The sequence below is a fragment of the Centropristis striata genome, chromosome 3 (assembly GCF_030273125.1).
Source record: "Centropristis striata isolate RG_2023a ecotype Rhode Island chromosome 3, C.striata_1.0, whole genome shotgun sequence".
Taxonomy (NCBI): Eukaryota; Metazoa; Chordata; class Actinopteri; order Perciformes; family Serranidae; genus Centropristis; species Centropristis striata.
In genome coordinates, this window is record NC_081519.1 from 21,141,307 (window position 1) to 21,166,639 (window position 25,333).

General features: G+C 39.8%; 1 protein-coding gene across 1 annotated transcript in view; it reads left to right on the forward strand.

Moving 5' to 3' along the window:
* The window catches only part of LOC131967100 (contactin-3), a 132,827-nt gene that overhangs the window by 70,970 nt on the left and 36,524 nt on the right, over window positions 1–25,333 (forward strand). The window contains exons 3-12 of the mRNA XM_059328619.1: window positions 644–788; window positions 5,745–5,868; window positions 6,148–6,323; window positions 8,987–9,082; window positions 13,555–13,758; window positions 14,300–14,402; window positions 14,561–14,745; window positions 20,069–20,211; window positions 22,197–22,326; window positions 22,651–22,801. Coding sequence (XP_059184602.1) covers window positions 728–788; window positions 5,745–5,868; window positions 6,148–6,323; window positions 8,987–9,082; window positions 13,555–13,758; window positions 14,300–14,402; window positions 14,561–14,745; window positions 20,069–20,211; window positions 22,197–22,326; window positions 22,651–22,801 — 1,373 coding nt within the window. The 5' untranslated portion in view covers window positions 644–727. The remainder of the gene's footprint in view (window positions 1–643; window positions 789–5,744; window positions 5,869–6,147; window positions 6,324–8,986; window positions 9,083–13,554; window positions 13,759–14,299; window positions 14,403–14,560; window positions 14,746–20,068; window positions 20,212–22,196; window positions 22,327–22,650; window positions 22,802–25,333) is intronic.

A 25,333-nucleotide genomic window follows, 5' to 3' on the forward strand; every position in this document is an offset into this window, starting at 1 on the left:
ATGAGCTCAGAAGTAATATCCATCCACACTGATGTGTTGGAATAAAGCAATATTTTACTTGTAATGGTATTTGACAAGGTTGGCCAAATTCTAAAAGCTTAATTTAGTAGTTTCAAATCAGTAGCAGTAGTTCCTGGAATCATGAGTCATGGAGGACGTGCTGTCTGTCAACATGTGTTAAAGTGGTGTGAATGATTTGCCCGCAGAAGTATAATTTTATTTCTCCCCTGTGATGTACTGTATACTGTACATTAATACATCACACATTTTGCTAGAGTAAATATGTTGAACTAACAGTTTTTAGAAAGCTTAGCATTACCTTTGGCAGGCAGCTCAGCTCATCTGTTGCTGCTGCTGGGAGCATCTTTTTTTCTTTCTTTTTTTTTCTATGCTTGACTTGCTCCTGGGAGATATAGCAGCGGTATGTATACACTAAATATCAGCTCCACAGTATCAGCTGCTAGCTGGCCCTTCGGCGTGGGATCTTGGCTCGGCTTATTTGGTTGAATGAATTATTAATGGCTCACCGATTTTCCACAAGTTCCAGCGTGTTTTCTTTTCTCTTTTTTTTCCTCCAGAAGGCTTGTTGTAGACTGCATCTCCTCATCTCCACAGTGCTCATGTGCCCCCCTTTTCTTTTCAGAGCCAAACGGAGCAGCGTCTGCCCAGGAAATATTCTCCACTCTCTGGACTGGATGGGAAGAAGGAGAATCTTTGACCTTGGAAAATGAAGATGCTGTTGCCATGGGAACTGTTAATCCTTCTGTCACTCAAAGAGTGCCTGGCTGGTGAGACGCCAAGTCAAGCCGCCTTTCATGACACACCTGATATGCATTTATACGTCTTTCTCTGGGAGGGTATGCCTCTCATTTAAGAAGCTTTTGAATCTGAGGAAAATCTACTCCCAGTTTCTTAAAAGAAAGTGCAAAACATCACTTTAGTTTTAAAGGTTGGATCCCTTTTTTGAGGTGTTTATATCATGTTGTAGTTTCCCAGTAGTAGGGATGGGTACCTTTCACATTTGAACCGATACGGTACCGATACCCGGTACCTGGGAATCGGTACCGGTACTCAACGGTACCAATTTTCGGTACTTTTGAGTTTGTTTATGTGGTAATAAATGTTAATTTGTTTAATAATAAAATCTATTTTTTTCAATTCAACATATATATTTCTCAAAATAATGATAACTTTAAAAAATATATCAAAAGAATATAAAATCCAGGATGAGCAGTGCTTTATTGTTGAGTGAATGTGCATTTTGTAACATGAAGGTTGCAGTGTTATCAAAGAATGCAGAGGAGCTCTCAGGTGCACGGAGGAGAAAAAAAAAAAAAAGGTTGCACGTGTGATTTGTTGTGATGACGTCATAGCTGTGCGGCGGACAGTATTGTGGGCATAGCATGGTTGGAATAAACAAAGTTGAGTCGGGCTGCTCTGTGCACATATCCAGGATGACGCAGGAGTCCGAGGGATTTAATTTCAGCGAGGCAGTTTGGAGTAAAGTGGCAGGTAATATTTAGAGTAATAATATAGAGTTGAAGAGCGGAGTATTAGCGGAGAACCAGAGATGCAGCAGCTAGCTGCTAGTTGTTAATGACTGGTCTACAGAAGAATGGAGAGAGCAAACGGAGTAAGGAAGGTCCAATCTGGAGGCAGACGAAGGCCAAGCCCGGGTAGAGACATTGGAGAGATAGCAGCTGGCGGCTAGCAGGCCTAGAGCCGGCTGTTCGTCTCTGCGCCGGGTTGGAAGAGGGCAGCGGCTAGTGGCTAGTGGCCGCGGTGAGCAGACAGGACCAGACGAGGAGGTATGAAACAATGAAAACAGGTTGAAATCAATGATCAGTTAAAAGGTAACGCCGTTTAGGTACCGAAACATGGTACCGTTTGATTTTACATGAATCGGTCGGTAGTACCGACGGAATTCGGTCGGTAGCCTACCTATAAAAGTACCGAATTCGGTACCCATCCCTACCCAGTAGTGTACCACCTTATGTTTTCAAATCCAAAATATTCACATTTGGTTCAAAGTAAGCATATCACAGTGTCAAAATGTGATTTTACAAACATTTTCCCACATGACCTGATGTAATTTTGTGATGGCGTTGCTACATATATCCTTATCCATTCCATAACCAGTGCATTACAGACACTAGTTGGTTTGCTCCTTGTTTGCAGTGTACTAGCACCGGCTTGAAGAGTGGTTTCCACAGCAGTATGTAGCTTAACTTCTGTACTGTTATAGTTAAACTTAGCACAGCTCACATTCAGCCAGCTATTGCATTCACATTATTCATAAGCTTAAAAAAAAGTTTGTCAAGGCTTAGTGGGCGTTTCCATTTGAAAAACCCAGAAAAAAATAGCCGATTGCATTGGCCTGTAAAGTTTCACCATAAAGGCTTTTTCCCCCTCTTACGTGTTATTATGGATCCCACAAATTTCTTGTTCAATTTCCAATTCCATAATAACGCTCCTCGCACCTGTAGTGCTATCTATCAATCTATATGTTTTTGTGTCAGTTGCTGACTGTTATCGGCTGTAGAGATGATGTTTCTCTTGAATATAATAGAACTATACAGCACTTTACTTGTGGTCCCAAAATTATAATTAAAAAACTCATCAACAATGTCCCTTTCCAGAAATCCTGGAAGAACTATGTTCTTTCTATACATGTTCTTCCATACAGCCAATGTCTCCAACACTACAACTCATGCTAAAAAAATATAGATTGATGAATGGACCTACAGGTAAAAAAATCTACTTTTAATTTTAGGGTGAACTGTCCCTTTAACAATGTCAGCAGAGCATTTTCAGTAAGAATTACAGAAGCTGACGCTGAATTTAGTGGAGTAGTTTTTCTTATTTAACAGGATAAAGTTGTCACAGGGTAAAGTGAAACAGCTGTGCGTCATTCTAAAGACTGACTACTATATTTACATTTTATCTCAATATTTAACTGCAGCCAGAGTTTTAATGTTCTCCTCAGATTACCTCTGATAAACATGACTCACAGTTGGGTTTACATTTGAAGAGACACTATACGAGAATTCACTCTCTGGTCTTTTTACACCTCCCTGTTTTATTATGCAATTTTCTTGCTTTATTTCCAACTGCTGCCACTTACATGAAATGTGGAAAGCACCATAAAATCCACACTAACTCTTTTCTTAACGTTAATTTATTCTGTACTTTGTCTGTTCACTGCAACACAGAACCACTGTGTGCCAAGGCGCTGAGAAAAAAGCAGAGTAACGGTAGCATACGGTTCTCTAATACCCGCATGAGCTGCAGCTGAGGACTTAAAATCTCTTTAAGAGCTCTCACTTTATGTTCTGGATAACCTGTGCAGCCAAGACAACCGCATGAGATTTAATGTCACATTTGACGGATATACTGTATACTTAACTTAAGCCATCCGTTTACAAGTAATCAAAAAATACATTTAAATTTATACAGCATATGGGTCTGTTGTATTGTTATTTATGTTTCCATTTCCATTGATTTAGCATCTCATCTCAAGTCAGCAGTTTCACTGGGTATATCTATGCAGCCTGCAAACACAAGAGAAAATAATGAAGGGTTATGCAAATTGCAGCTCATGCACTACCGTACAGACATACACACGCTTTTTGAGCTCACATTTGCATGCATTCCCATGAAAACTAATTAAATGTAATTTGTATGTGTGTGTGTGTGTGTGTGTGTGTGTGTGTGTGTGTGTGTGTTTATGTGTGCTAGTGGTCAGTCCAGTTGGTGTGTTTACAGGGCGGACTGTTCTCAAGCATACACACAAAACCACCTGATCATTTCCCAGGTGAAATAGCCCAGCTATTAAAGGTTCATTAATTTGTTTAATTTAAAGGACACCACAACCAGGGTAAAAATGAAGCACCTCCCTCAGAGGCTGGGGGAAATAAGGCCCTTACCTGAAGCAAAGACTCCCACTCTCATTAGGGTGATGATGATGATATGGGAGGGAGCTCTCTTTGTCCTAGTCAAGGTTAGAGACGAAAAGGAAAAACGGGGCGATTTTTCAAGAGCAACGGCAGCGTGCAGCTCGGCATATGACACACAGTGTCAGAGGAAAAGGAGGGTGGACACCAGTGTGTGCATCTATTGAAGAAATGCTAGATTTCACGGGAGTAATTAGTGCAACATCGGTTAATTACTCCTGTGTATTGATGGTTTGGCTAAACTAACCAAGACAACAAGCTCTCTGAAGCAGACACACATTCACAAACAACATGCACACAGATGACAGTTTTGCAGACTCTCTAGTAATTAGATTGTATCCAGAGTAAGGCGCTACTCTGTTATTGCACTTCTCATGTAAACACCTTTACCAAGTTATCCTGCTTGCATTAAATTATAATGAAATAAGGCATAACTCAATTAACCAACTGGGTTATTAGACAGTTTTTTTAATTACTCTTGGCATGTAATCTAGCGTAGGCCACTTTCTGTCTGTGCTTTTATTCTGTGCATGGACATTAAAGTTCACAGAGTGAATCAGATGCAAAGTGAGTTTAAAACCAGGTTAGGCAGTTTGTTTTTCAGCATCATTGGGCAGATAATTAATTAATAATCGTACAGCATATTCAGGTGGTTTGCAGAAAGTGTTGCTATATCAGCATTGGCAACAGCTGTCTATATTTCAAAGAGTATAATAAAAGAGACTGAAAATAAGTGCAATAGAACATGCGTTGGTATTGGGGAAGCCTTTTAGAGATGGAGAGAAAATAATATTGGTTGGCTAGTTACTTTGTAACTGTAGCCATACTGCAGTTAGCACAAAGCTAAACACTTAACATGTCCTCTGCATCTCTCTAATATATATGCCTTCCACTAACCATATAGCCAAAGGCCCATGGCTGCAGCTGAGCTCAGTGCTGTAGCAGGGCTAACCACTACAGTTAGCAGGGGGCTAAACTATCGGCAAAGTTTTCTCTGAAAAAACAGGTTTATAGCTAGCTAGAGCCTCAAATCACAGTATGCCATTTTAAAAGACCGTACAGGCAACACAGGATGGTAATCATCATAGAATTGACTATTGACTACTGAATGTACTATTTTCCAACCATCTCCCCCCAAACAGCATGTGTTCAATCATAGCTTAGCAACCATACATTGGTACAGTGGGTCTGTGCTAATTAGCTAGTTTAGCTGATAAAATCTGCTAGATACAGTTGTCATCTCAGTCTACAGCTTGAGAAGCTTGGACAACTAAAAAAAGAAAAGAAAATCATGTTAAATCTGCTACAGTTATTATTGTAAGCTGATAATATGTTGTGTTACAAATGTTGACAGGCGTAGCAATTTTCTCTTTCCGGTTTCCTGCAACTGCACTTCCATACCAACCATAACTTGAAAATAAAAACCCTTTTACTATCGTATTTACACTAACCAAGTGACTCGAGAGTGTTCACTGTAAATTAAGTAGAAAAATACAAGACAACTTCATGGCTCATGTGTTGAAGGCTGCAAAAAATATGTCAGTTAGCCAGTGTGCTAGAGGGTTATCTTTAGTTAATTGCTCTCTCATCGCAGCACATTATCTGCCTTGTGACATGTGCACAAGAGCGTTGATTAAATGCAGAATCTGCTCAAAGAGTCATGTTGGCAGCTAATTATATGGGTGTAGAGTTTATATACATTTTGTGTAGAGCTGAGTGATTTATTTTTGCATTCATTCAGTGTCACTTGCTCAGCATCATTGTACAGCTAATGTAATTTTTTTCACACAGAGAATACGCGCCATGGTCCTGTCTTCACCCAGGAGCCCAGTGACAGTATTTTCCCCCTGAGCACTGATGATAAGCAGGTGTTTATTAATTGCAAAGCAAAGGGAAACCCACCTCCGCATTACCGGTAAGTGTTTTGTCTGCCCTTTGACTCTCTATATGGCGAGAATACAAATGTAGTGTATAGCATCCGTACAAAGCACTCTGTTAAGCCACTTATGATGACAGGCTTTGTTACTGTATAGCCTAAATTTACCAGTCAGCATAGTCATGTAGCAGGAGTAGGAGGGTGATTACATTTTAACCGTATTTGGCCTTGTGGACAGCTTTCTGGATTTTTCCCCCCGAAATATTCAGTGAAATTGTGATATTCAGTGAACCTTGACATTTTGGAATTTCTCTACAGGTGGAAAATGGATGGGGCAGAAATCAACACAGAGTCAGATCCAAACTACAGCCTTGTGGAGGGGAACCTGTTGATCAATAATCCTCATGTCATCAATCATGGAGGAGTGTATCAATGCATCACCGCCAACACCTTCGGGACTGTCGTCAGCAGGGAGGCAAAAGTCCAGTTTGCATGTGAGTGATAGTGATATTGCTGCTTTCATAGTGTGCACACAAAAATGACGTGAAATTTGATCTGCTGTGATTTTATACAAGACTAAACGGAATACAAATTATGTGAACTACGGCTGTGACTAATGATTATTTTTATTATTAGTTTGTTAATTCATTATTTACCAGACCATCAGTCCAGCAATATAAAAAAACAACAACAAAAGATTTCTAAAGATCCATTGTGAAGCTCAGTGTGGACAGGTGCTAGAACGTACCCAACTAACAATGGTCAGGTTAGTTAGGTTTAGACATAAGAAGTAAGATGGGTTAAGGTCAGGGTAAGAATATCATGGTAAGCCAATCAGAATAACAATTTTTTTCATCTGGTGATGATACAATGTGATGATGAACGCCAAGTAGGGCCACCCGTTGTGCAGATTGGGGGGGAGGGAAGGTGAATGGGACCAACCGATCCAGGACCAGGAGACCTGTGTTCATATCCCGTCCTTGAGTGAAGTAGCATTTTTGCTGTGAAGTTGGCCATTTTAACATGGGGGTCTATGGTGATTGACTTTTGGAGGCAGCCTCAACTGGCCATTTGAAAATTTGGTCACTTTCACATTTGCATAATTTTTCAGCCCTGGGGACTTCTGCACGAGTGTATTGCAACAGAATAATATTAATGATGCTAAGCTGGGTTATTGTAGTCTTGTTTGTGTTTTTTTTCTTAAACAGTGGATGTTTGTACTTGGTAACAGGGCTCAATTTTTGGAATGCCGAGTTGCTTCTTGGAGGTTATTTACTTGACTGGCTCTTGACAGTTTGGTGTCTTGGAGACTTGTCCACAAAAGGGAATACAACTAAAAAGAGTCATCGCCTGCTCTGGCAGTATTTTTAGCTGCTGTAGTCTTATGAAGCTCTGCAGGTCCCAGACAACAATATGCTTCCTCTGAGGAAAACTCTCCACAGGATTCCAAAACTGTCACTGCGTCATGACGGGGAGAGCTCTGTGTTTAAAGGGCATGGAAAAAGTGAATGTGATTGGCCATGACTGTCACATGTCAGAATGTCAATTCCCATGTCTAAAAAATGACTGTTACCTCTTTATCCCACTCTGTAGCACCAGTGGAATACATGGAAGAATGAGCACTCTATGTCTTGGTTTGGGGGATTTTTTTTTATCAGTCAAGTTCTGATTTGACCATGGCTGATATTTGCTTGATCCCTCCTGGGACTTGGTTGGTATTTCTAAGACTTGGGGTTTGATATGTCACTGTTTATCCTCTCACACCTCACAGCGGCATTTAATTAAAGGTGAAAGAAACCTCTCAAGCTCGAATTGTGAGGTGCACTTTGCAGCACCCTCTATGTACCAGATCTCCTGTGTGTGCTGAGATATTAACAGAGTTTTGACTTGTTATCAACGTGAACACACAGGGATGTATTATGCAGAATGAAGGGCTGCTCCTTGAACAGAATTTTATACTATACATTACAATTTTGGCTTTCAACAGCGAGGAAAAAAAGATTATTGAAAATCATGATTTTGCAGTCGATAAGCATTATGAGTAGTGATTTGCAGCTGCAGTTTATCCACTTTGTTTACCAGAGACTGTACATTAGTGAGGAGAATACTGGGTAGTGACAGCCGATAAGGAGTTAGCTTTAGCATGGGCCTTTGCCCTTTTCTCTCATCCCATCTTTATTTAAAGTCTCAACACTGCCTCAGGTTGGCAGAGCCATGTTGACAGCTTGTGATGTACTCAAGGTCGGTGGCATCCATTTCTTGAAGGTCTTGGTCCCAGGTCCCAGACAAAGGACTTCAATTTTATTTCAAAACCACGACTGCAGGGATGTCACTAAACTGCCTGTGCATCATCTGATTCATTTGCATATGAACATCAGCTATGGCTTAAGTAATTTCCAACATAAATGCTATATGACGCCATACGGCTCCTTCTCTGGGTGGCAGCAGAGAATGGATGATTTCACTGATGTTTGATAGGCCTCTTTGCCTGGTCATAAGTAGTGTTACTTTACATTAAGAATGTAATATTTTAGATTTTAATCAAGCGGCAAGCTCTTGGCCTGATAAGTGAAGCAAATGTGGAAGTGCTTACACCTGCATTTTTTCTCAAAGCCAACAGGGGGCGACTCAACCAGTTACAAAAAGAAGTCAGTTTGTATGTAAGCCAATAGGAAAATGACTCTACTAACTTGATTTTGTTTAACCTCAGTTCAGCATGATTCAGCATTTTTTAAACACTCTCATTCTGGCCCAAGATCCATTCTGTACATGCACTGGTTGCAAGAAAAACAAAATAGGCAAAACCATGGTGACAGCCATAATGCCAAACTCAAGGCCACAGACAAATAGTTGACTATGTCCAATGTTTGTTATAAAGCCTATGGTTTTGAATACATAGTTGTGGGTCAAATATGAAACTAAAATAGTCCAGGGACTCAGTCACTCAGTAGATATTAAAACAAAAGTCATGACACAACTCATGACACAATTTTCAATAAATGGTGTTTTCAAGTAATCATGTTCAATAATTGTGATGATTAGGATTTTTGTCATAATTCAAGCAGCCCTAGAATGAAATGCCTTTCCCTGCATGTCCTCTTTTTGTAAAGTTATTTCAGCTAATAAGTTACAATTTCTTTTATTTTATATTCCACAGTTCTGCAGAACTTCAGCAAGAAGTCAAGGAACACGGTGTCTGTGAGAGAGGGCCAAGCTGTGGTTCTGCTCTGCGGCCCTCCACCCCATTACGGAGGTACAGCGCTCTGTCCTAACTCTTCTGCATTGTCTGCTGTAGTCTCACACTCCTGCTTGCCTCAGCAGTCTTTATTGTTCCTCACTCTGCTGCTTATTATCTCCCTGTAACACTGCCGTGTCTCTTTTGTTTTTATACCTTCCCATCTTCTCTTTCTCTGAACTCTGACACACTGTTTCCCACTCACCTCTCCTTATCTGTCAAACAGGAACTGTTTTTATGATCAGCCACCAACCCCCCTGCCCATACCCATGCCATCACTTCTATAGTTCATAGCATCACACTTCTTAACCTTGAGTTCACTTTTCTCGCCTATATGATCTGTGACCACGCTGTCATCTATAAAGTCTCCAGTGCTCCACTTCCCCAGCTGTCATTTTTTCCCCTCGATGTGGGCAGGTTATCTGTGTGTAATAAAGTCTGCTGGTGGCTGCTGTGGCCGGGGGAGCGTTTATCCCGTGGCACAGCTGTGAGTCGGCTCATGTGTCTGTGTGCTGCTGATTAGCAGACCCTCAAAGTGGTCCGCACTCCTGCAGCCATTCGGTGCCCACCAGCACAATTTCACGCCAGCGTACCAGCCTTTCTCCGCTCTCTGTTGCCAGCTGAATCCTACGGCCACGTGGGATTGCACACTTTAGCAATTTGCCCTCCAGCCTTCCCTCCCTCCCCTTTTAAAAGCCTCCATCTCTTTATTTTTCCTCTTAAACACAGCATAGTCACACATTTGATGGGATTTGCACTAGCCGATAATGCTAGCTTGAGGTGTTTTAAAATTGAAAATGGTGCTTTTTTTTGAATGATGTCAAAGTCTCTTTAATGCTTGTTGATGCATCACTTGAGGAGTACAGTGATGCACCTTGGTAAAAAAGAGGAATCATCTGAAGCTTTTTTGAGCAATCAATAGGTAAGTGGTCTGAAAGGAGCCGTGCTGAGACTTAAACTCTGTCAGAGGACACGAGATTATGTGCCTGCAAGTCCTCTGTTGCTGTGAGACCGCAGCTCTTAAACACACCCAGCCTCTGATAGTTCCTAATCATGAAAGGTCTGTCAGTTTCTGCCCTGACTTTCCCCTGTAATGATTTTAATTCACTGTTTTCCCTCAAGGAAGCGAATGGGACTTTTTACCGTCTGCCCAGTCTAAAGGGCTGACTGCAGAATGTCATGTGTCTGATACAGGAGGGCTGCACTAATAGCCAAGTTCACTGTGCACTCCCTGCAGACATCTCAGCCCCTCTCTGTCTGTGCTGTGTATGTGTTTTACACTGCCACATTGACATTCTTATCATTCCTGCCTATTCTTCATTTTTGACATGAATCCTCCTCGTTAACCTGTGACAAGAGTTGGAGATGGACTAAAATAGCATATTATACGAAATAGCATATTGCCATTACACAGTATGTTACAGTTAGCACCTTAGGAGCTAATAAGCACACGTGTGCCCTTGTGACCTGCTATCATCTGTTGTAAATTCCATCTGTGCTTGATTTTACTGTGATATCAGCTGTGGTTCATAGTCAAAAGATGGAGCAAGAGTTATTCTATGTATCAAGGGCTTGATTTGGGTGGGGCTTGTTGTTTCCAACATGGTCTCATACCTACACAACAGGAAAGTTGTTTACCAATAAATCCCCAAACAGCAAATACGCCCATACCATTTAGTGTTGTGAAATGTTGCGCTGACAGTTTTTAACACATGGTTAGTGTTAGTGAAACAGAACTACTTTGATGGGATTAGGTTATGGCAGGTTTCCCTCCCTTTTGCTGGGCCACTCCGTTACCAGGTCAACGCTGACAGTTTATGACCTAACTAATTATGTTTTGACTGGCAGGCAAATAAGAAAATAAGATTTTGATATTTTATGTATATTTTTATCAGTTTATAATCAGTTGATAATAATAATAATAATAATAATAACAATAATAATAATAATAATAATAATAATAATAATTAATTTAATTAATAATTATTATTATAATGACGATAATTGCGTTTTTAAATGTACTTTTCAAATTTAGAAAAAAAATGGTTAAGGCACAAGGGACACAGTTTCAAAAGTCAAAAAGCTGGATTTATTATTTGCAAAAAATGTTCACTCAGCTAGTGTACACACGAGTCAACAGGAAAAGTTATATGGTGGCTGGCTAAACCAATATAGAGACACATGCCTCCCCATTTGCGTGAAGCCAGACTCCATCCTCTTCCCCATCTTCTGCCAAACCAGAAGGACCCCAGCAGCTAGGTAACTCAACTGAAAGACAAAAAGAAATCAATAAATATCATATTAAACCAACTAGCAAAATGTCAAACAGTGTAATTTAAATGTGAGTACTTCCTCTAGAAAATCGTCAAGAAGTGCCAATAAAGAAAACTGTGATATGTAATGTGAAATAACTGGATGCTGGAGGGTCACCAACATTAAGACTGACGTGTGGCAGCAGATGTGACCATCACATTGAGTTTACTTTTTTTTTGGAAACTTATGATTTTTAGTTGACTACTCCTCCTACGTCAAGTCTAAAGTGCTAGCTGTAATTTTGGGCGATGGAAATCACGGTGATTCCTTACTTTTCTTTGTTTACCACAAACACACACAAACAGCCAAAGAAAGCATCTCGGGGGGTTGTTTAATTCCAGATAAGCTTGTAAAACAAAGTTCTTTGTGCTTGTTGTAGTTGCAGTTTTTATGCTTTAGGTGGTCAATGACTTACTGGCTCTGTAGATGCATGGTGTAAACAATGGGCAAGTTCTCTTCCTTCACTGATATTGGATAAATATTTGACAAGGAGTATTTATACTGGGACTCAAGTGATGGAGCCATGTACTTTATCCAACACTGGTGTGAGGGGGGACTTTGTCACTCTTTATGAAACATACCCTGACTTACTCTTTCGTCATTATTACCAGGACCACAAGAGTTCCTGCCTATCAGAACATTTAAAAATGGGTACAGATGACTTCACAGGCGTTTTTTTGGATGAGGATGGGTTAGTTGTTTGAGGTTCTGGTGAGACAATTAAACGCATCCAAGAAAGCGTCTTTCAGTAATAAATCCATGAGTTAAAGGGCTGATAAGATGCACAGTGGTTTACTTGTATATGAGTTTACAGCAGTAACATTATATTTTATTCTAAACTGCAACAATCGTGAGGGTACTGCAGAACAAAGATTACATCCCAATAATTCACTATGACTGTAAGCTTGCACATATTTGATTTCAGGAGGACTTTTAGCCAGGTTCTTCATCTATAGAGGGACAACCCTGCACTTCTGCAGCCTTCTGTGTCAACACCCCTGCTGAGTAACACAGCGGTCCAATTTCAAAGAATGAGGGGGCTGCATTATTTCACACAGACTGTCTGAACTCAGCCTTAGTCCATCTCTCAATACTTTATCACTTCCTGACTCAGTCCGTGGCACTCAGTCCCAAAGCACTGAAGACATAATGTCCTGGACAATATGTCATGAACATTCATTTTTTTTAGAAAATACGGATTTTCTAACATACATTAGTGGTGCATTTGTTGTGTATTATTCCAGGTTACTAGAGTAATACACTGTTTGTGGGCTGTCTACAGTCGCAGCATGTTGTATGTGTAATTGACTCGCATACACTACAGTGCCAATGTTAAGTGTTATGAAGGTCCCCCAGTTCAACAGCATGGCTGTTTTATGTATTATATCATATATCAAATATTTTTGTTGACCCATTCTGACTTTAGGAGTGCATGTATAAATGGGGCGACCAGCAAAAGCCACACAGAGTTAATCTATAAACAGATAGGTGCATAATGAATCTGGAGACAACAGGACAAGATTTTGGTTTCATAAGCGTGTCTGTTTCTACTACGAGAAGAATTGGCCAATCAAGTTTGAGCGGGCTTACGTTGTATGCTTTGTGGAGACCAAAAGAGATGGAAAACCAATGCATTCTGGGGCTGAAGTGTGTGGGTCCGCCCCATTACCATACGGGCGTACGTCTGCGGTGTGCCGAGTAGGCAGAACCTCAGCTGGCACACCTGCTCTATTCAAAAAGTGTTCGCCTACCTCAACTACATGACTGATACAAACAAAACAACAATGCAAATTTTGCCTTGAAAAGGAGCATACCCAGTGTTTGGGTATCAATTGGCAAAAAAACATGAAGAAATCTGAATCAGCTCTCTTTTGTAATATAAACCCTGTGCATTTATTCTGTTTAACTGAAGAACATAAGGGTTCTCAAACTGCCACTTTGCTGGGCAGGCTTTGGCTATGCAGGCAGTACTTTGTACAATCAATCTGGATGGATGGATTTGTTGACAAAAGAAATATATGAAATATCACCAGCCTTGTTATTTTAGTCGTCTTATATCTGTATTTTTTCCAGAGAAATAGAATATCTGTAATAGTATCTCTTCCTATGTACTGCGATTGTCACTGGAAGGTGTACTTTTTTTATTACCAATTCTTTTTTCTTTGCTTTTTCTTCAGAGATCAAATATTCATGGGTTTTCAATGGGCAGCGGAGCTTCCTGCAACAGGACGCACGTCGCTTTATCTCTCAGAGGACAGGCAACTTGTACGTAGCCAAAGTTGAAGCCTCAGATGCTGGGAACTACACGTGTGTGGTGAGAAACATGATGACCAATGCCACAGTGTTCAGCTCTCCAACCCCTGTGGTGGTGCGGAGAGACGGTAAGCACCCACGGTTCGCCTCTGCTGCCTCCTGGTTATCTTGCGCACTGAACTGACACACGGCTGTCGGGGGGGAGGGCGAGCCGGGGAGATAAATCGCTTGTCTTGAGCGTGACACTGTTTTTGCTTTTGCTTACGAGTAAGGTTTTTTACAGCATCCCAAAGCCTCTGAACTATACAGGGTTATGTATTTGAGAAAAACCTCTCTGTCTGCATGAAAGCACATATTTACATAACCAGAAATGTAGTCTGTGGTGACAAAACACATGCAGGCACACACACAGCAAGGAGCTTGCCACACGTACTAAACCTCATCAGGACCGTTTATGTGTACCACTTCAGATTTGAGCTGAGGCAGATATGTAATCCAAACTCATCCATCCGCTAAGCCAAACGCTGTTGTATATGGCGTCAACACAGGCGCTTGCTCTCTGCCAGAGTCATCCACGCCATGGCTCTTACAACCAATTTGAATTACAGGAAACTGCATGTCCATGCTTTGTGTTTTGACTGATGTGATTTGCTTTGATCCCTCATGCAGTGGTGATGGGTGAATACGAGCCAAAGATTGAGGTTCAGTTTCCCGACACCCTTCACGTCTCTAAAGGATCATCAGTGAAGCTGGAATGCTTTGCCTTAGGAAAGTAAGTGCACACTGCAGCCCCTCACATCGCATTGTCTAATTTATGTGTCCACACATCCTCTATTACAACAAACAGACCGACATGCTCAGCGCAGTCCGTCTGGTCAGTGTGAGCAGGAGCATGTGGCCAGTGTGACCTTTTGTGTGTGACCTCCGCAGCCCTGTGCCTTCCATCTCATGGAGGAGAGGAGACGGAAATCCACTCCCTGGCAAGATTAAAATCAACCACTCCAGTGGGGTTCTGGAAATTCCATATTTTCGCCCGGAGGATGCCGGTGTGTACGAGTGTGTAGCCGAAAACAGCAGAGGACGAAATGTTGCCAGAGGGCAACTTTTATTCCACAGTAAGAGCCTTGTATACTTTAGCTTCCTGTTCATGCAGATTAGTGCTAATCGTTTTCTTCTTAATCAGTGCTGTTTTAAGTCAACCTCCTGCCATATTTTTGAAAAAAGGCTGGTAGAACATCTAGTCTTTTTCCCTCATAAAGAAATTCAGGATCAGGCCTCCACCACGCCCACCACCACTGCTCGCACTAAGAGAAAGAGCAGCGCACATCAAGATGGCTGACCTTATGAGCTTCATGCCCAGCCCACTATCTACACTGATAATTTAGGCATCCAGACTATATTCTCTGTTGGAGGAAACATCTGAAAGACCCAGCCAGTGTAGAGGATTTTTAAAATATTTTGGACGCAACTTTGTCTAAAAAATAGGACATTTACAAAATTTGGGGGGCAATAAAAAAAAAGTTTTTCAAAAGCTATTCCTTTTAATCTAAAATGAACGCACATCAAAATTTTATTCTTCGAAATGCTGATGAGTCCAGTTTACGTCTTTTCTGTAATGCATATTTTGTTTGTTAGCTTTTAGCAAGCTAACAAGTAGCTTAACTAGAAAATTTCCTCTGAGGAAATTCTGAAAGGGCCACCGGGGCTACTGCCGGTGTGTGTACACTATGATGAGATTCTTCAGAGATTTCAAACTATGACCTTTAACCTCAAAATGTGTGTGTTTGTGTGTGTGTGTGTGTGTGTGTGTGTGTGTGTGTGTGTGTGTGTGTGCGCGCGTGTGTGTGTGTTTGAAGCATGTGTATGCATGTGTGTGCACTTACGCGCATGTGTGTGTGTGTGTGTATCTGTAACTGTAATCACATCAAAGATCAAAGGCAATCAGATCAAAGCAATCAACAGAATTAACTCACACCTGTTCCGGCACAGTGACACCAGAGGTGGACAGACTGGAAATTCTGGCCTCGAACAGAAAGCATTTTTGGCAAAACCATAATACCTATCATTGATCCGACTTCACTTTGAGCATCCTGAGTTCTTCCTGAACGTCTACATATGTTAATACATACATACAGAAAAATGAAAACATAGCTTTGTTAGAGCAATCTAAAAAAACTGTTCCATCTCCCTTTTTCAGAAATCTTCCTGAGTTTTTAATATGGGAGCCAATGAGGCTGTTGGTGCGTGTTGGTGGCGCATCTGTGCGTCCTACGCCCAAACTATAACTCTGACAGCTTTACCAGAGGATTGTGAGGGAGAAGACACGTTTTCCTACATTTCTATGTATAAATTATTTCTGTAGAGTGGAATTTGCGGCCTGGTGCGCAGTTTTCAAATTTATTTTTTGACAGTTTTTTCTCTCCCTCTACACATGACGTCACACACTGTGACACGAACATTCCGTGCAATTCACACCCATTATAATCTCATAATTTCTCCAAAAATGATCATGGTCATTGAACAGGGATTGATAAAAAGTATATGACCTATCGAAACGTGGATTAATACACCAATACACAAGATTTGTGTCTCCTGTTTAAAGTTTAAATGGAGTCTCTAGGTGAAATTATGCTGGAGAAGTAGACATTTAGAAATCTCCAATTATTGTTCTTTTTCGCTCATTTTTTTTCGGCCGTCCCATTCATTTCAATGCAAAATTTTGGGCAGTTTCATATTCTGTACAGAAAAGTAATAGCTCACCGATCCCGATCAAACCGCACGTTTTGATATATAATTTGTCCTGCAACTCTTCAAGTTGTAGGACTAGTAGCGGGACAAAAGTGCGTCCGGAAGAGGAAGAAAAAATCCACAGTATAACAGTAGTGCTTCGCCCCGAGCACTGGTCCCTACAGCTATTGCTGTATGGGACCAGTGCTCGGTGCGATTGCCCCGTGGCCCTAACTAGTAGTTGTGAAGCATACAACAATATCTGCTGTTGTATTACTATGGATTGGGACATGTTGTGTTTTACTGACAAGTCCGTTCTGTGCTGGAAGTTACAGGTTTTGTTTGAAGTTGTGACATTCTGAACACAACTTCTGATTGTAGGGAAATGCACAGGCATCACAGAACACCTCTCTCGTGGCAGATCAAGGTCAGACTTACATAACTACAGACTATACATACGTTTTTGAGTGTAGAGAAGCTTTAATATAGATTATTATAGTACTTGTATCCATTGAAAAATATCTAAAGTGGTGTATTATGTGTTTTATCTAAAGTGAAGTTCATTTCTTGTTATAAAATAGCCTTGTAATGCCTGGATAGTCCGGACTCCTTTGTACTCATTGTCTTTGCTTTTTTTGTGAACTTGACAGTAAAGATCTCCCCTGGCATACTGGACATTTCTTTTAACCAGTTGCTCGACGTAGAAAATTGGATCACTCACATGTCAGGATCGGTCTACCACCTCCATAGAATCAAAGGGGACTGGCTGTCAATCTGCAGACTTTGAAATTAGTCACCTTTTACACCTTCTATAGGCAGAGAGATGAGTGTAGAGTCTTCACTCTTCCTGTCAGCTGAACGTGTTGATAAGGAACTAGAAAAGGTGGATATCAGTGTGTAAAGTTAAAATTACCTGCTGTTTTGATTCTAAAGCATCTAGTTTGACATCAGTACCAAGACAGGTTTATTTGTGTAGAACATTCAATACACAGATGCAATTCAAGGTGCTTCACAAACGTCAATGAATATTAGATCAACTCTATGCTTTGTATAGCTTATCTTCTTTTGAAAACACTAATTCAAAAGATAGAGTGACTAATGAATGAATGTGCAGGGTTGGGATTAATGTGACCTAAAGGTTCAGTCAAAGAAGTGGAGAACATAAAAGACCTGGATTCAAAGGTAGAATAAAAACCTGGGCCTGTAACTTATATTATGAAAATTTAAACTACATACATTTATAGCATCCTTGACTTCAGAATCTTTTTTTAAATGTTTTGAAGTCACAATTTCACCAGTCTGCCATACATTTTGATGACTCTAAATACAGGAAAATACATATTTGAAAGCAATAGAGTACACCTTATATTTGTACACCTTGAATTGTCACCTGGTGTTTTAGCTGTGATCTCCTTTACATAAATCAAGACATTTTCACAACAGGTTGATGCAGAAGAGGTACAGATTGGTGCATATTGTTTCCTAAGGGAGACCTGAGAAGAAACTCTTACAATAGTCCAGCCTGCTTGAGATAAAAGCTTGATCATGCATGAACATGAATCCTCACAAATCTATAATAGTATGCAGACTTGATTATTGATCTGATGTGGCTGTCAAACTTTTACTCTGGGTCCTTGATTAAACCAAGATTGATTTTTTTTCTGTGTTTGTATTTATTTGGATTCCCATTAGCTGTTACCAGGACAACAGCTACTCTTCCTGGGGTCCATAGAAAACAAAAACCACAAACATTTAACATGCTTATGTGAATAATAGAAAGATAAGGTAATGTTACACAAGTAATAGTAATATTACATATATGTGCAAAAACATATCAATGCATATACATACATACATACATACATAAATACAGTACATGCATGAAAGTAACTTAAAATATGCTACAGTACTACCCTGTTCACAAGTACAGAAGAGAACATTATTCTTCTGAAACTATAAAACCCTATCCACCTTCTAACTATAAAACCCTGTAACAATTTGAATAATAGATTAATACGTGCTTTACACTTATTTACACTACACCTCCTTACCTCGCGGTCGGCCATGTTTGCTAAAAAAAAAAGAAGGGTGTCTGGCTCTAATGCAGTCATTAAGACAAAGTAATTTATTCTTGACTGATAAAGTGCAGTTATTCTCAAACGTTATTATTCCATCTCTTCCAAACATATCACAATAAAAATGAAACCACAATTAACAGAGGACTGTGTCTGAAAACAAAATTATTCCAACTTTACGGGTGACATGTAGTTATCAATAAAGGGTAAAATTAGCTATAGAGACCAAAACTGTTTTTGTACCATGCTGTAAACCTGCTTATTTCTGCTGTAAAGTTGGGAATTGACTCGCTTTCAGAGCCAGCCTCAAGTGGCCATTTGAGGAACTGCAGTTTTTCGCACTGGAGCTTCTTTCTCTTTTTTTTTTGCCCCAGTGGTTGCTGCTTTCAAAGAAGACAGGAGGAGCCAGTGTGATTGGCCTTGATTGTTACAGCACACAACACACTCACTGACAATTTAGGGAAATTAATTATTTATGAGCCTAACCTGTTTCCATATGTGCCCCAGATGCCCCTTTTGATATGTGCCCTGTGTGCCCACAGTGTTGGTACTTAATATAATAATATCTAGTCTATGCATTCAAATTCAGTATTTCAACAGGGTATACATCTAAGTACATAATGCAGTTGTATGGAAAAAAAATAAGGTTGTGGTGGGAAATGAAAACTCTTTCAGAAAAGTCGCAATGAATAAGTGGGCAAAAAATGTGAATAAAAGCTACATAACAAAAATAGATTCTCAGGGGAAAAAAGTTAACAAGAAAAATGAACAATATCTTAACTTTATTTAACAACACCCAATAAGGGAGAGAAGGATTTATGGTTTTGTACTCATTAAACTTGAACTTGATGATCAGTGAAGTGTGAAAGCCCTGCAGGCTGCAACTGTGTTTTATTGTTCACACATTCAGTTTAGCTACATTTTCCTCAGTGTTTAAGTGAGACATTATTCTGCCTGAGTCTCTCACCTCTGATTGCAGGTCTTTTGTAAACTCATGAGTCATAGAATCATTTTCTTTTGCTTTGTCAATCCCTGTTTCTTTACTAATGCAAGGAGGCTGACAGATTATTTAGAAATTGAATGAGTACTTTTTTCTCTTGAACTGCAGCCTAATTAAATAGGGTTGTGCAATATTTTTACTTTATTTTATTATAGTAATAATACATTTTATAATTTAATTAATTTAATTTATAATACATTTTCATTTCTGCTCCGAACTTTGCGATCTCCAATCCATAAACTGCACCTACTGTACCATGTGCCTGCAGGTCAGGGCCCGGCTGACTGCGTAATGAGCTGCTGCCACACTAAATCAGGAGCTAATTACACGCAGACTGTGAGCGCAAATTGGATGAAACACGTAGTGAAAATTTTCCATGGACTTTCATATATGTAAATCTGACCTGAGACCACTCCAGCAGTTATAAATGAGACAGACATTTACCTCACATTAAGTGCAAACACCCCCTTAGAAAAAAAGTTCATGGAGTCTCTTCTTTGGATAAATGATATTGTATGATATTGCATAATGTCACTAAAAACAGGCAATCAGATAATGGTAAAACTGAATATATCTGCAGTATAATTTTGACATTTCTTTCAATCAATATGCATATTATTTGGTATTTTTCCACAGATGTTGAGCATGTGCACTGGGTCCAGACACTGAAAGATGCTCACATGGCAATTGATGCTAATCTGCAGTGGGAGTGTAAAGCCATTGGTAAGCCAAGACCTACATACAAATGGTTGAAGAATGGTCAGCAGCTAACAGCAGAGGTAAGACACCACAAATGACACTGGGCCTCATTCACCATTATATTCATACATTTTATCTAGGGACCATCCTGCCAAAGGGATTGAAACATTTTTTTTTTCTTTAGAAGATCGGGAAAGATACACCGTTTATTGTAGAAACAAACTGTAAAAACAGGCAATATCAGCTAAATTTGAACTTTCCGACAGTCCTTGAACGGATCGTAGTTTACTGTTTAGTGTTAGAAAAAGGAACCGAAACAAACCTCAAAATTTTGATATTTCTGTCAAAATCACTTTATTCTACATGTCTTTTTGAAATGTTGCTAAAAATAAACCATTTGGAATAATCCGATTCTTAAAACATTAAATTCTGCGCTCCTCAACACAACTGGAAAGCTATGATTTATTCTGCTGAGACGAACAGTCACATGACAAATATTCACTGAAAATCTGTTTACACAGAGCAGAGAGGAGAGGACATATATGCATGTGGAGACCCGTTTTTTTTTTTCTTCAATATTCATGACACTTGTGGGTTTTTGAAAAAGTGTTGTATACCGGTATATAGATTCCATTTTATTCCCTTTGTTATTTAATTACCAGAGAAATTTAACTTGCGTTTTTTTCTTTTTTTATGATTTATTTCATTAGAACTGTTCAGGACTACTTATAGTGCAGGACTTATAGAGCCTATTGCAACAAACAGAGAGTAAAAGTGCCCTGAAACGGTTTGGGGTTCAGAGGTTAATAAAGGTCAAAAGAAAAGTCTAGGCTATATGTCAGATTCATGTAAGTGTTCTTAAACTGTAGAATTGTTTGAGTCTGTTGTTTTCTTATAATTATGAATCCATTATCCTTGCAAGTTGAAAGTGCGTGCCAGTTTATCTTAATTAAAACAGGTAAATGCCAAGCCAATCCCCATAAAAGAGCATGAGATGGCAGCGCCTTGTGCACACACGGAAATATATAGGAAAACTTGAGTGAATTAAGTCCAGAATGTTCTGGTCTGCATTACTGGATGTAAACTGTCCCTGGTTTCATCTCTCAGCAGCAGTCCCATCCGCTTACACTGTCATGGCTGTCTATGCTGGGTTTAGCACCGCCCACTGATTGGTCCCAGGAAATACACACAAGACTGAGTGTTATTCCCTTCAGCAGCATGATAGTGGGTGCAGCAAGACCTCTACAGCACTGATACAATCTCAATTCCAAAAAAAGTTGGGAATGCATCAAATTCAGTGTATTTTCACAAAATACGAAAGTTTACCAGTTTGAACATTAATATAAATTGTCCTTTTACAGTTTTCAACTGAATGTATGTCAAAAGAGATGAGCAAATGAATGCATACTGTTTTGTAGTATTTTTCATTTTAGACAATGTCCTAATTATCTGGCTATGCAAGATTAATATTTGGTTGCTCTAATCAAAAAAACAGACCTATTTTGGGCTTATAAATCGCATGATTCATTGCTAATTATTGGATGGCACTGTTCTCAATTAACATAAGTGATGCTAGTGCTAGTGCAGTGTTTTTTTATTTAAAAAGGCCATGTTGCTTTGTAATATAATGAAATGAATGTTAAAAACCTATTAATGATAAAAAATATTATTGTAATTAAAATCCTATAATTTACTTACTGTATAATTAAAGAAAACATATTTACTTTGCACAAACATGTCAGGTCACAAGTGTGCGGAAGTGTGCTTGTTAATGTGTAGATTCTGCTCTTACCGCAGAAGAAAATATGAAGACATGGAAAATGTCAGAATATTTTTAGAAACAGCATAATTATGTTTTATGAACACATTTCTTCTTAAGGATTGTGATTGAGGCCCACAGAGAACTGATTCTTATTATAAGAAAATGTTAGAACCTCATAGTGATTTTACACACAAAGAAATGCTCTGTTATCTCCAACAATACTGAAAAGCTCTCCTTAGCTAATGCTGAATTTAAAAAAGGCAAAGAATGATCCGGGCATTAATCATGTGGCCTTAATTACAGGGGAGGATCCATGTGGAATCTGGTCGACTGACCATATCCAGGATCAGCCTGCAGGACGCTGGGATGTATCAGTGTGTGGCAGAAAATGAACATGGAGCTGTGTATGCCAGTGCTGAGCTCAAGGTTGTAGGTAAGCAGTTTGTTTGTTATGTAGGCTATTATTTACAATGAATTGAACCAGAGGCGGGATTGAGATCCACTGTATGTACATTGTGTTGTCAGTGGATTGAAAGTGCTCCCTATCTGAAAGATATTAAATAAATAACAGGCTCCTCACTGAGCCGTGGCCTCGCTCTTTCATTTCCATAATTCTTTCACCCAATAAGCCGGTCTGCTGGTGAAATATTATTTCCGTAATTGCCGGTGATGCTCTTGACATTTTTGCTGATGTGCGGCTGTTGCCCCCCCTTCCACAAAGCGAGACAAATGGCCTTAACACGGGTCTGTTCCTCAGCCTCCCCGCCGGACTTCACCCGGCGGCCCGTGAAGAAGTCCACAGTGATCCAGAGGGGGGGCGAGGTGGTCTTGGAGTGCCGCCCCCACGCTTCCCCCAGAGCGGCGATCTCGTGGTGGAAAGGGGGCGAACTCCTGAAGGACAGCAGGAGGTAGGGCACGCACCGCCGCTCATGCTACTCATGGCATCTGTTAGAGGCTTTCTCATGTGGTCATTTTCATTTCTAGGACTCATTGTTATTTATGTCTCTGCTCAAGGGGACTTTTTAGTCAGTGTTGCATAACAGCCTGGTTGGACCCAAGAAAGTGTTTGTTTTTTCTTATCTCGACACCTTATTCTTCACATAGAGAAAGATATTGGTTTTCTGTTGACATATAGTAGTTCTGTCTGAAGTCTTTTTACTGGATGTAAGAATGAGGCCATGACCCCGACTCAAGATAAAGAGTGCAATATGATTCAGCTGTTTGAAGCTGTTTGAAGCGTCCCACAGTTTCACAGCTCTTCAAGGCATTCAGAGTTCTGGATGTAGAACAGAGATCCAGTAGGGACGCTCTCTGTGTGAAAACCGCAGAGAAAAACGATCTGACTACATCCCTCAGTGAAACTTTACCTCAGGCTACATGACTGGACACACCATGTCATGATTTAAGGTCTGAGGCAGAAACCTAAAAGCTAAAAGAGACAGTTTGTTGTTGCACTCTGCCTCAGTAGAGACTAATATACACAATAAGAGTTCAAGCACTGTATGAGAACTGCTTTCATCTATGTGAAACTGTGTGGTAGTACCTATTTCTTACTGAATGTAGATAGAAACTACATATCCCAACACCCATGACAGCTTGGTTATCTCCCACTGACCCTCCCAGCTCTTTCTTTTGTACCCTTTTAACTTTTTGCTTTGACCTGTGCTGTATATGTTTTCCTTAATTCTGAAAATGTTGAGTGAAAAATGCAGCAGTTGGGTTTAATGGATGACTTCCATTAAATAAGAATATAATCCTCAGACATAAAAAAAAATCATTATGATGTTCAAGCTAAGTTCAATATGTAAATATGAAGACGTTGTAGAGGACTGATTTGATTGACAGTTTTTTTTATCATGCAGAAATTCCTACATGTATTTCAGTAGACAATAGAAACACTGTGAATAAGACATTGTTTCTAAACATAGATTACATTTTCTGATTACAGTAACCTGGATTAGGTCAAATTCAGACTAAGCATAATCAATGAATACATGGAGTATTCTGATCTTTATCGCATCATTAAAGTGCACTATCGACATGTACACTCACTGACCACTATATTAGGTATACCTGTTCAACTGCTTGTTAACACAAATATCTAATCAGCCAATCACATGACTGATTAGATATTTGTGTTGTGTGTTTGTGTGTGTTGAACATTATGTCATTGGCAACTCAATGAATTTAGACATATACTAGACATGGTGAAGATAAGCTGCTGAAGTTCAAAGTTCAGTTCAGAATGGGGAAGAAAGATGATTTAAGTGACTTTCAACGTGGCATGTTTGTATTCACACACAACCATCTCAAGGGTTTACAGAGAATGGTCGGAAAAAGAGAAAATATCCAGTGAGCCTTGATGCTTGTTGATGCCAGAGGTCAGAGGAGAATGGCCAGACTGGTTCCAGATGATAGAAAGGTAACAGTAACTAACCACTTGTTACAACCAAGGGGTGCCAAACCAGCTGGGAAACTGACAATTGAAGATAGGAAAACTGTTCTGATGAGTCTCAAATTCTGCTGCGACAATCGGATGGTAGGGGCAGAATATGACGTACATGAAAGCATGGAACCATCCTGCCTTGTATCAACAGTTCAGGCTGGTGGTGATGGTGTAATGGGGTGGGGGATATTTTCCTCACACACTTTGGGACCCTTTTCTACTAATTGAGCACAGCCTACCTGAGTATTTTTGCTACTTCCACCAGGATAATGTGTCATGTCACAAAGCTCAAATCATCTCAAACTAGTTTCTTAAACATGCAAATGAGTTCATTGTACTCCAGTCACCATATCGCAATCCAATAGAGAACCTTTGGGATATGGGGGAATGGGAGATTGGCATCTTAATTTTTCTTGATTCTTAAATGTGTTTTAAAAAAAGAGTAAAATTCTATTCGGTGAAATAGTAGTGGAGCTTCATGTAGGTTTAGAAAAACAAGGAATCAGCTGCAAGAAAGGTCTGCAAAGTAATGACACAAACTCAAACAGTTTCTACAAAACAGTTCAGCAGTGTAAAACACTTTGCAGCTCTGACCCTCTTAGATATGCTGCAAACAGAAGCTGTCCAGCTTCTCCTGTTTATATGATTATTATAGCCTAATGACATAATATTGGAGGTATTTAGGTAATGTCATAAAGAAAGGAAAGACAGCATCCTGGTGTTTTCCTTCTAAACCACTGTTCAGTGCGCCTGAACAGTTGAAAGCATGTATTTTATGTAAAACACCATCAGAGAGCCTTGTCAGTCTAAAGCCATATAATTAACTTAATAGCATCAATTTTCTCTGAGAGCCTTTTTACCTTGTTCTGCCCAGGCAGCGACTTCAGAGACTAACAACTACTTCTTCACAGAGGGAGACTTTGAAATCAAGAACAATACAGTCTGATTTAAGTCCATCTGACTTGTCTGAGACCTCAGCCTTTTGACCAATTAA